Source organism: Protopterus annectens, chromosome 16.part0, assembly GCF_019279795.1.
Source record: "Protopterus annectens isolate FY-2018-M chromosome 16.part0, PAN1.0, whole genome shotgun sequence".
NCBI classification, from domain to species: domain Eukaryota; kingdom Metazoa; phylum Chordata; order Ceratodontiformes; family Protopteridae; genus Protopterus; species Protopterus annectens.
The window spans coordinates 247,005,739-247,018,417 of record NC_056750.1 but is presented as its reverse complement, the minus strand read 5'-3'; the positions used below and the strand labels follow the sequence as shown (position 1 = coordinate 247,018,417).

Below are 12,679 nucleotides of genomic sequence, written 5' to 3'. Positions count from 1 at the left end.
ATCCCCTGGATTAAATTATGTAAACCAGGCATTCTTATTATAAATTTATTGTTGCATTTCCTGGACTTTATGCATGTGCTGTGGTCATAACAAGATTGTCAATCCTGCAGACTAAAGTAGTAGTCTGACATACTTTTAAATAATGTCTTCTCTTTTTCCCAAAATTCCTTTGCAGTATCAAACTGTCCTCTCGAATGCCTGCTGTACAGAACTACAGATGGGGTAAATCCAGTTAAAGCTTGTGGCTCCAGTGTTATTGCAAACAGTGTGATAACTGGTCCCAGTTCTTAACCATCTCTGTCATTAACTTTCCTTAACACTGATCCTTTCTTCCAGTCTGAGTATGGCAGAGTGATGTCTAAGTGTTCAGCTTTACAGCACTGACGTGAGTGATGCAATACCTTTCATATAAAGGGAGTCCATTGGTCAGGAAGCATCTCTCTTGGAATATCCGTTCTGGAGAATAACAGTACCAGTTCTATGCCGCGAGTCTTAACATTAGTTTCTTCTGGAAACTTTGTGGCATAGTCCAGTATTGCCAGTATGTAGCAGTACCCATTGCTAGATTTTTAGTAGTGCCATAGTGTCCATAGTGGTGCATTCAGATGACATATCTATGAAAAGTATGTGGATCAGGGGATTCTTTTAAGTTATCCAGGATTTGATGCAGTTTTCTGATATTGTGGACAGAAAACAGTCATTTTCTGTCTCTTTCATTATGCCTGACCTTTAAAATCTGACTAGTGCTCTTGTATTAGTTTTGTCCATCCCCAAGTGAGCTCCTAACATGTGACTATGGGCTAGCTTCATTACTAGTGCCCTGTAAGGTTTTGGCACTAACAGCTGACATATAATTTCCTTCCTAGCTTTACTTATGTAATATAAGAGGCCATTTTTTATCTCAAAATAGGAGTTAAAAAAACATCCGAGTCACTGTCTTCTCCAGCAACCTTGATTACATTCACTTTAGCATTTGTAGCACAGACTTTACCCTCCATACTTCCCCTCCCCCCATTGAAGCAAGTTAACATATTGCTACATTTTATTATAGGATCATCATAGGATTATAGGAAGTTACTACACTATTGACCCTGAGGCCCTTATAAGCCTAGCCAAGAGTTTAGCCAAGTCAGCACCCGATGCCTCAGTCCTGCAGTGACAGAGGTAGAATCCCAGGGGTGTATTTCTGTTTCCGATCCAGTTATCTAGGTTGCACTTAAAAAGGGGATAATGAGGTACAATACTTGATGTGGATAGTGAGTCTGTTCTACAGCTTGGGGAGTCTCTGGGATACAAATCTGTCCCACCAAGTCCTATTGATAACACAGACCAGGTTGAGATTGCTCATGCAGGTTACTCGAGTGGAGCTTGACTTCTGGATATGCAGCAGTCCCTTGAAGGCGGAGTCTGAGATTGCTTTGTATGCCAGACAGAGGTCACCTCTGAGGAGTCTGTATGAAACGAACAGGGCTTTTAGCCTGTCAGTGTAGGATAGATGTTTGAGGCCCTGGATTCTCCTGATGAGGAATCTCTGTGGTCTCTCCAGCTGCTGCATGTGCTTTGTGAGATACATGCAGAAAGGGGCATTGTACTTAATAATGGGCCTTATAAGGGAAGAATACAGGAATATTATGGCCTCCTTGTCCCTGGATGAGATACACTTACACTTACTTATAAGGTGGGCCATGTAGAAAGCTTTCCATACAATTGAAGCAACATGGTGGTCAAAAGTCAGGCTGCTATCAACCTAGATGCCCAAATCACACGACTGATTGCATGCTTAGGATTTTGTTATTAATGTGATAATTTGTGGGGATGTCACTCTCCCCAAAGTGGATGATGATGCATTTTTTGGTATTCAGCTTGAGGCCATGTTTCCGGCACCAGTCATTTGTTTGGGTGAGACCCTCATGGAGGATGTCCCCATCACTAGGGGAATTGATGACTGTGCCCAGCTTGCAATCATCTGCAAACTTGGTCACCCATAGCCCATTGGTTTTGGCCTGCACCTCAGAATAGTATATCCCAAGTAACAGAGGCTCCAAGACTGATCCCTGGTGTACACCGCTCGTTACGGGTCTACTACTTGAGGTGGCTTCCCCTATTTTGACTAGGCGGGTTCTATCAGTGAGCCAGTTTGCTACCCATCTGGTAACATACGGATTGATGCATAGTTGAGAGAGTTTATCTATTATGCCTGAGTGGGGAATAGTGTCAAAGGCTTTGGCCAGGCCGAGATAGGTGGTGTGCACCATCTTCCCCTCATCCATGGCTTAGATGACTGTCTCAAAGAAGTTGACCATATTTAACAAACATGACCTCCCCTTGATGAAGCCAAACTGTGTGGGATCAAGTGTATGGAGGTTGCCAATGTTCTTGTTAATGCGGTCCATGATAATCTATTCCATAGTCTTGCAGATCAGGCTAGTTAGGCTGACGGGTCTCTAATTTCCCGTATCAGTAGATGGATAACAGTGGCTGTCCTCCACTCAGCTGGGACGAAGCCGGTACTCAGGCTTTGGTTGAATAGGGCACCTAATGGTGCTGCAAGTTGCTGCCTGCGTTCATGTAGGATGCAGCCTGGGAAGTTATCGGGACCCATGGAGGCTTTATTTATTGCCTTTGAGAGGGCAGTGATGACCTGTTCCCTAGAGATAAGGGGAAGGGGCAGGCACTGGGGATGTCCTGGTTTGCTGATGGAGGGATAGTGGGGTGAAGTTTTCATTTACTTAGCCAGCAATTTGGCTATATCAAGTTGGCTATATCTATGGCATTTGTGCTTGTGGTGCCCTTGACCACCAGTTCTGAGCAGATCTGGGATCTTCCATTGAGACTGCAGACGTATGTGAAATAGGCCTTTTGTTGTAATCTAATAGATGTGGCCAATTTGGACTTGAGATTTGCATTGGAGGATTTCACTAGTGCTCTTATTTACTTGTTCAGGCTAAAAGTAGTGATTGCTTCCAATTGGGCACCTGCTCCTTCTTGGTCCTGGACAGCATTTTTTTCCTTTTATTATAGAGTTTATTTATTGCAGATGTCCACCAGACAGGTTTACACTTCCTTGTAGAGTATTACACAGAAGATAGTATATTTCTTACTGCTGTATTAGACTTGGAAGCAGACAGTTTGGTTTTAAGAATTATCTCATTAACTAATGAGCATTCTATTAAAGGTACTAGTTTATCAGATTTCAGATCTATATTATATGAATGAAAGTTCATAATATCAAACGCTCTAAAGAGTGAAAATGCCGTAGCTCGAACTCATTATTATGGGGGGGCCTGTGCCCCCCCATATCCTCTGCTAAATGTATTTACCAACTCTGAGATCACACTACAGTGAGGAAACGGCAAATATTCTGACCTTCACTGTACTGCGATCTCACAAGAAGCACTTTGAGGTCTGGCATTTTTGCTCTTTAGAGCGTTCGGAATTATGAACTTTCATTCATAAAGACCCCAGATTTCTTGGGATCACTTTGCAGTACCCATTTTCTTATATTAGTAGGCAAAGCGCTTTGGTTTAATACTACAGTTTCTAACGTTCTCAATTTACCATTTTTATCAGGCTGTAGGCATAGTTTTAAGATGCATTTTAAGTCAAGAATGTGCTGTTACCAGTTTATCAGCACTAAAAGTCGAGTTGTAAAATGTTGCTGCTTGTACTTCATAGATTATCTCAGCTCTAGCCAAAAGTTATTTTTTCAGTTTACTATAGTTTGCGTAATTATCCCTTTCCATATCCATGTGCATTTTTAAAACTTCTGTAAGCTGGGATGACAGGTCAGGATTTTCATTCAGTCTGCTCGCTCCCAGTTCTGTATTGCGGTGCAGATCTCAAAAGTCATGAGCTGTGAATCCAGGTCATCATCCTGTGTTAGTTTTTATGGGGGACTGATATTTGGGGTTAGCATTTAGAGTTGCCGGTACAACTAACAAGCTTCTGTTCAGTCTTTACTTTAGACTTACGTATTTTCAACAAGCCCTTCGTGGTTAGAGATCATCAGGGAACTTGCCAAGAGACAGTAGTAAAAATATATTTCTTTTAAATACAAAGTGAGTAGCAGAAAAGCGTCAGATAAACAATGGTACCAGGGACTTAGTAGCTCAAAATGTCATAGTAGAGGTGTCACAAACAACAGTATATTAAAAGACCTTTGCCAACTGCCCATGTAAACACCACCAGTCTGTATTCAAGGAAGCAATGGGGACAGTGATTTTAAAAAAGGCATGTTTTATTCAGTATATCCAAAAAAAGGGAAAAATTATCTCTTGTCTTTCAGATACAAAACAAATGCACTTTGCCCACTTGACTTTCGGTTCTAAAGAAAAACAGTAGCTTTTGTTTCTACCTGTTGTATGTAGTCTTGCTCACCATTCCAAAAAATGGGCTGCCCTTAAAAGTTCCAGAATGTATATCTCTCCTAGGCCCTGATTCCATATCTCTATTACAGGTGATTCCTTTAGGTGTAATGTACAGCTAAAGCCCCAACTGGGTTGTCATACTCTGCAACTTCAGGTCTGTTTTGGAAAGGTCCTGCTTACACCTTTCTGAACCTGTATGGGGATGTAAGGCACCCTTGTTTTTTGCAGCAGTAATGAGCAGTTAGCTGGCTAATACAAACTTATCTAACTAAACTTTTGTGGGAAGTTCTCATATGCAGTCATTTTTAGGCACACTTTTTTCCAAAGTTAACATATCACAATTTATATATATATATATATATAAAATGTGTGTATATGTGTGTGTGTGTGTGTGTGTGTGTGTGTGTGTGTGTGTGTATATATATATATATATATATATATATATATATGCACGTGTATATATATATATATATATATATGTATATATATATATATATATATATCTATATAAATATATATATATATATATATATGTACACACACACACACACACACATTATATATATATATACACACACACACATACATTCCTACTTATGTCATGATAATGAGTCATTGGGAAATGTTTTACCAAAACACAAAGAATGGGCTGTGAAAAGCTTAAGTTTTCAAATAACACTTTAAAATAGTACTGTTCTGCTATCAAAAGGAACTAAATTGGTGAGATTATTTAATGTATTTTTATATTGATGTAGGTACTCTGTCCTTGTACCTCCAGTCTGCACCATCTTGGAGTAATACCAAGGTTACTCGTGAAAGTACTTAATACAGAACGTGTTTGTATTGTAAGGGTAAGCTTATTCCAAGATTGTGGAAGTCATCATCTGTGATATTTTTCATATTATTGATGTTTACCTTGACTGTTAGGGTCCACAGTCTGGTGTTAACACTTCTAATAGTGCTTTCTATGTGTACAATTTCAAATGAAACCAGATAAGATATTTCCTTTTAGACCAGCCTGAAGTCCTCTCTAAATAACCTGTGAGAAACAGAGTATAATGACAGTTCCTTAAGTCTTTCTGAATACAAGCGAGTTTTTCAGCTCTGATTTTTTTTTCCAGCCCTCCAATTTTTTTTTTCAAGTGATTCAAAGATTCAAGATTCAAAGAAAACGTTATTGCCATTTAGGAAACACAAGTGCAATCTAAATGAAATTTCAGGTATCAGCTTGTCATCAGAGTGCAGAGGCAATTTAAGTAAAATAGAATAAGACATGACATATACACGACTATTCTAATGACTAATACATACAAAAAATACTCCTAATAACCTATTTCTAGTCAGATAAAACTGTCTATACATAGGTTCATAAGGTAGGCACTAGGCTATTGGCCCTAGGGCCTATATAAGCCTAGCCAAAAAGGTACCCTGGCATTCACCACTCAAGAAAATTATTTTCCTGTGCCCCTGTCGAGAAGAGCCCCAGGGTGAATTTCCTATTTCCCACCAATCATCAAGATTTTTCTTGAAGAGTGCTAATGAGGAGCTTTGTTTGATATAGATAGGTAGTTTGTTCCAGAGTAATGGGAAGTCTCTGGGACAGGAATCTATCCCTCCAGCATGTTCTGTTTATTGTGGTGACAAGGTTTAGGTCCCTAGAGCATGTAGCTCAGAGGGATTGGGATTTCTTTAAATGGAGCATGTCCAACAGCTCTGGGTTTGACATAGCTTTGTATGTTAGGCAGAGATTGCCTCTGAGTAGGCGATATGCGATGGAGTAAAGCTGGAGTGTTTTTGAGACGGTCTGCGTAGGGCATCTGTTTGAGGCCAGTAATTCTCTTTGTGAGGTATTTCTGTGGCCTTTATAGTTATTGTAGATGTCTTGTGCGGTACATACCAAAAGGGGCGTTGTACTCTATAATGGGTCTAATAAGTGACGAGTAGAGGGGAACAATGACCTCCTCTTCTTTCTTCCTGGATGAGAAACCTTTTGTGATGAGGTGTGCCATTTAGAAGGATTTCCTGACTACTGTGGCGATGTGATTATCAAAGGAGAGACTACTGTCCACCTGTGTCCCAAGATCTCTTATCACACTTTCAGTGTTAAGTAGACTACCACCTATGTGATAGCTCATGGGTACAGAATTTGTACCAAAGGGGATGACAATGCACTTTTTGTGTTGAGCTTGAGGCCATGGCTTTGACACCAGGCATCTGTGTCAGTGAGGCCCTTTTGTAGGATGTCCACATTGTTAGGAATTTTGATTTATGGCTACTAGTTTGCAGTCATCTGCAAGCTTCATTAGCCAAAGACCTTCTGTGTTGGCCTGTACTTCAGAAAAGTAGATACCAAACAGGACTGAACCCTGTGGCACTTTACTTGTCACTGGTCTGAAGTCAGATTTGGAGCCTGCTACTTTCACAGTGTGGGTTCTGTCTGTGAGCCAGTTGGCAACCCATCTTGTGATATAGGGATTTATACCTAGTTTAGTGAGTTTATCTATAATTTCAGAGTGGGGGATGGTATCAGAAGCCTTGGCGAGATCTAGATAGGCTGTGTGAACCACCTTACTTTTGTCTATGGCTTTGGTGACTGCTTCAAAGAGGTCTATCAGGTTTAGGAGACATGATCTGCCTTTTACAAACTTGAACTGGGTGGGGTCCAGAGTTTGGAGATTACCACTGTCTTTGTTTATACGTTCCGTGAGGATACATTCCATGGCCTTGCAGACCAGGCTCGTTAGGCTAATGGGGCGGTAGTTCCCTGGGTCTGTGGTGGATCCCCATTTGTGGAGTGGAATAACAGACGCTGTACACCATTCAGTGGGCACAAAGCCTGAGGTGAGGCTATGATTGAATATGGTGCTTAGGTGGGGTGCCAGTTAATTCAGTAGTTCGTAGCCTGGGATGTTGTCAGGTCCCATGGATGCTGTGTTCTTGGCTTTGGAGAGTGTGGTTTTTACCAGTGCAGCTGTGATTACAGGAACTTTGCATTCTTCCGGTGTAGAGATGGGCCTTTTAGGGGGTGAGAGAGGGGTAAAGTTAGCACTGAACCTATCTGCCAGGATGTTGGCAGTATCAGTTGGTTCTGTATAATAAACCTAAACATATGAACAAATAATACTGTACACAGAAAAAGAGAAGAAAAGGCACTTTGTTAATATTGCCCGTGAGGAATTATTGCAATTGCACTTTTAAGAGAAAGATTTTGCACTTCTATAAGAATATATTAACTGTAGTGAATTAAATAATGTATCACTTTCAGTAAAATATTACTAGTGAGAGCACGTTTGGAGGTAGGAGATGTCCAAGTTGATGTCAGAGTTTGAGCCTTATTACTGTTGGATAGAAGCTGTTCAAAAGCCTGGAGTTCCTACAGCGGATACTGCAGTACCTCTTGATAAAAGTCTAGCAAACCGCCAAATGCTGGATGTGGTGCATCTCTAAGTATTTTGTAAGCTCTCTTTACGTTGCTTGTTTTAAGAAGTTCTTTCATGGTTGGAAGATTTATGCCCATTATCTTCTCTGCAATCTTCACCACTCTTTGAAGCTTCTTCCTCTCTGCAGTAATACTGTTTCCGTACCACACAGTAAAGTTGCAGGTGAGAATACTTTCAATAGCTCCTTTATAGAAAGTGGATAGAGCATTAAGAGGAAACTTTGCTCTTTTGAGTCTTCTCAGGGAACTGCAGGTATTGGTGAGTTTTTTTAATTATCTGGCCTGTGTTAACTGACCAAGAGAGGTCTTCTGAGATGCGTACCCCCAGGAACTTTGTAGATTGAACTCTCTTTACCACCTCACCATTGATCTCAAGTGGAGAGTGAATGGCTGGCCTTTTTCTGAAGTCATGAGGAATCTTTGTATTGCTTCAGGTTACTTTTTCAAAGGTTACAAAATGTAGCACTGCATTCAGTAATGGATCCAGCTCAGTGAGATTTAAGGTGATGCAGTTATTTCCCTGGAGTCACTATGTATGTGCTGTTTAGAATTAGACTGGCTAGAGAATATGCTTTTCTGGCCTTGATAGAAATGCACTGCTCAAAGTTTAAACTGTAGTTGTTGACGACTGTCCCTACATCTGTAATGATGGTGTCTTGTTTATGATTTCACTGTTTGTAAGGATCATAATTTGTGTCTTTTTGCCACATTATATGATGTTACATTTACTGAAATTAAAAGTGAGGTCAATATTGCTATTATATCAGTTGTATTTTTTTTTAGATTATCTTGGAGAGTTTTCTCATCTTTTATTGATGTCATTGTTGACCTCTTTGCAGACATCAGCATATTTGGTTGCCTAAAGCACATTTCCCACTTTTATATCTGATAAGAATAGTACAAAAAGGATTGGGCCCATTACAGGGCCCTCTGAGGTGATGGGGATACAATAATAGTTGTCAGTGACATTTGGTAGCCATCTCTTCAATGTTTTCTGGACTGGTCCCTCCCTCTTCTACACACTGCATGACTTGTGCTGTCACTCGTTGTAAGGATCTTACCTGCTCCTTGGAGTGGGAGGACCTGCCCAGTAAACTGTTGCTGTAGGTAAGCCACAACATCACCCCAGCGGCAGTTAAGATAGCAACTAGGCTACATACTGAGTCCAGTGGTTGAATGTTTGGCTTGTAGATTAGACAGGGAGGTGGAGACGCTGTGCTGGAGTCCAGAAAAAAATGGCACAAAAAAATGAAAAAAGATATAGTAAACTGTTTGTGTAGAAAAGTCTATATTTCACATAGCTTGTTTTTGTACATATTCTCTGTTTCAGGAGCCAGCTCTGAATGTCAGTGACCTCTCTACACTAAAAGCAGAACTTGACATCCCAATCCCTGATCCAGAGAAAGACAAGCTGAAGGAGAAGGAAAAGAAGAAGAAGAAGAAAGAGGTAACTATGGTAACCCTCCCCAAAGTTGAAATAAGTGCATGTGCTTGTGTGTGGGAGCACTTGTGTACATACTGTTGGGTGGCCTAATGGTTAAGGTGTTTGCCTTACAAACACCCAAGGTGCAGGGTTCAAGTCTCACAAGGGATGATTCGCTAGGCTTAAAATGTCTCATAAGGGCAGTTAGCTTAGTACTAATCTATGAACCTAACAAATAAAATGATTAAAAGAGGACATTACCCATTTTGTATGTTTGAGAAGGTGGTCTCAATTATGTTGATTTTCTAGCTTCTTTTCAGTACAAGATGCATAACAAGGATTCTAGTAACCAAAGTTAGATGAAGAAAGTTCCAAACTGTGTGTATTTAAAGCATAATTAGGAAGTGACATTCCTTATACTTCTGTTCAATATTTCCTTAGCACTAGAGTTGTTTCAAATGCATTTTGTATAGGTAGTTGAAACTGTAAACATGACTGTTTTCTTGTGTCTGACTCCACATTAATAAGATCATGACAAGGCTGGTTTAGCCATTTAATATATTAAAATGGCATAATTGGACGTAAAATAACAGCAAATGTAAACTCACAGTGATGGGCCTGAAACATATAGGCTATGATTTACATGAGGATTTACATGAGGTAGACTGAAACCCAAGACAAAAAAGTCACAATATTGTGTAAATGCTAAAGCGAGAAGACAAGCATGCATTATAGTGGTTTCTAGAAATGTAGGAACGACACATTGTCTTGCAGTTTGTATCTAACATGTCTTGTAAGAAGGCTTTTGGAACAAGATTTCCCTGAAGGAAAAGAGCTGCGAACAAGTAAAGAGTTTTGAAATGCTTAATAAACTGGTTGCAGGTACATCAGCATTAAAATAATCTGAAATGAATAGGACAGTTTTGTTGCAAGCAGATGCCAGTCAGAATCGTACAGGAGCTATAATCCTGTAAGAGAAAAGACAGTTGCCAAGGAGTTAAGAACATTGACACACACACAAATAATATACTCTGAGAATAAACGGTTAGTAGTTGTGCATGGATGCAACAAATTCAACAAATCTGTCTGTGGTGAAGAAGTTTAGATCTGAATTGACCATAAACCCTTGCAATGCATGTTCAGAATGTCTTTATCGAAGGTACCTTACAGGTTCTAGAAGATGTTACCAAATGCAAAAAAGTATGTTCTGAAAGTGAAATGTGGGCTAGGCAATGAGCTACATCAACAGAGATGTTCAGTAGATTATATTTAACAGAGAAACTTGAAGAACTGCAAGAATAACTGGAAATTCTGTGTGCAATGCAGCAGTTGATCCTAACAAAAGTAGTAGTACAAGAATTCTAGAGATATACTGTCTGCTTTGGCATTTGCACAATTGCTCTGACTTATTGTAACTCGGGTTTTAGTCCTTTAACATTACCTTTAACATTAGAAATTGAAACATAAGTAGAGAAACAGTCCATCCACTAAGGCTAGGTGCATAAAACCACAAGTTTAATAAAAATAATGTATATAAGGATTAGCACTTTCACACAAAGTGCTTCATCAGATCCTAAAAGTCATCTAAACAAGCAGCTATTTAAAGTACACATTAACCAATCAAAAACAGGAAATTAATGACTTCATGCATGTTTATAGAGTTACTTACTGTTCGTGGCCATACAAAATTATGGCCATTCCTGAAATCATTAAAGTCAATTTCTAGTTTCTTCCTCTTAATAGAGGAAAGTCTGTCATCATAGGCAGCCAGATTATTAAATACTGTTCTCAAAAAACATTTCCCCTTTATAATTAGACAAAAGTTCATTTTGTAGTTTCACAGCCTTTTCAAGTAGCTCTCTTTACAGGTGCAAAGAAATCATTAGGAGACGTAGATAATTGAAACTAAGTTCAAGAGTCAAGGATTGCCATTTAGATAAAAGTTCGGGAAAAGACTCGCCATAGGTAGGCATATGCAGCACACAAAGTCCTCTAGGAACAATCCGATGGTGAAGACAAGCTTCAAAGTGCAAGCATTGCCACTGAATTAATTTGTGTTTGAATAATGTATTCTCAAAATCTTTTAAGACCAAAGTAAATGTCTCCATACCAGTAACATCTTCCTGAATATAGGTTGTACCAGCAAAATCCAACCTAAGCAAAGGGTTGCCATCAAAATTCACTAAACGTTCAAAATGCTGTCATTGTGGAGGGGTATCCAAAGTACGATAGTCCAATTCGATAACACATCCTTCAGCGACGGGTTGTAGCAAAACCAAAAAAATACAAAATGTCAAAAACAATGTAATGCAAATGACTAAAGGTCAGCCTGCAACAAAAATAATAAAACAGAAGTAGAGAAACAATCCGACCACCAAGGCTAGGTGCATAAAACCACAAGTTTTAATAAAAATAATGCATACAAGAATTAGCGCTTTCACACAAAGTGCTTCATTAGATCCTAAAAGCCATATAAACAGACAGCTGTTTAAAATGCACATTAACCAATCAAAAAGCAGGAAATTAATGAGGCAAAGGCAAGCCTTCAAGTAAATCTGTGAATATGCCTGAACCATCTGCACTTAATGAGGAACAGTTGACTAACAGTATTGACACGGGAAAAGGTCCTCTTGCTCCACCCGGCTCTGTTGCAACCAATCAGAGCTCTGAAGGAGGTGCTGTGAAGATTGTGTGAAGATGGATGAAGGCTGCTAGCCTAGACATAATTTTGGAGATAATTCTGTCATCTGTAAATATTACTGTAAATCACAGGCTTGTTGTCTTAAATGGTAAAAATAGTGTTACATGTGGAGCTGAAAAAAATGTAACGACAGTGCACTCTACTGACTAAGTAAAAGCATTTTTATCTTGACCATCCAACTCACCAGCATTGTCTTGCCCTATATGTAAGTTTATCTTAGATTTGTGTTTTCTCTTAGTAATAGCTAGAAACTAGAAATATTAGACTGTATTTTTCTTTGATGTCAGAACTGTACTACTGAATTATTTTAAGTATTTCTCTATGATCTCTGAACTCTTGACTAGCACTGTGTAGTAAAAAGTATTGTCTTGTGTTATGACTATTTGTTATTAAATATTTTTAAACCCTTTCAACTGTGCCTGTTTTTGTAGAGATAATTTAAGGTCTTTGGAGTACTTGCATGCCTTTGGCAAAATTGTACAAAGCCACTCTAATAGCTTTAGCCCTGGGCTATACTACCAATTGGAGAATAATATTGCACAGTAATAATTGGACACCCTTTTTAGGGCCTTTGAGTAGCTGATAAATATTAGTGGGTGGTGGCAGCTGGTACTACCATATAGTCTGGGAAAAAGGGATACAGCGGGAGAACCTATGCCAGCCTTCCCCAGGAGTGTCTGTGTATTTGTGTGTCAGCTACTTGGGCAGGGACACGAAGCACTGGTTGGACAGAGAGGGTGCTGGAGGAG

The 12,679-nt window shown here is 39.5% G+C and overlaps 1 protein-coding gene across 2 annotated transcripts in view; it reads left to right on the top strand.

Moving 5' to 3' along the window:
• The window catches only part of PSME1 (proteasome activator subunit 1), a 150,959-nt gene that overhangs the window by 37,580 nt on the left and 100,700 nt on the right, over positions 1–12,679 (top strand). For both annotated transcript variants that reach the window (XM_044058754.1, XM_044058755.1), the window contains exon 5: positions 9,137–9,253. In XM_044058754.1, the coding sequence (XP_043914689.1) occupies positions 9,137–9,253 (117 nt within the window). The remainder of the gene's footprint in view (positions 1–9,136; positions 9,254–12,679) is intronic.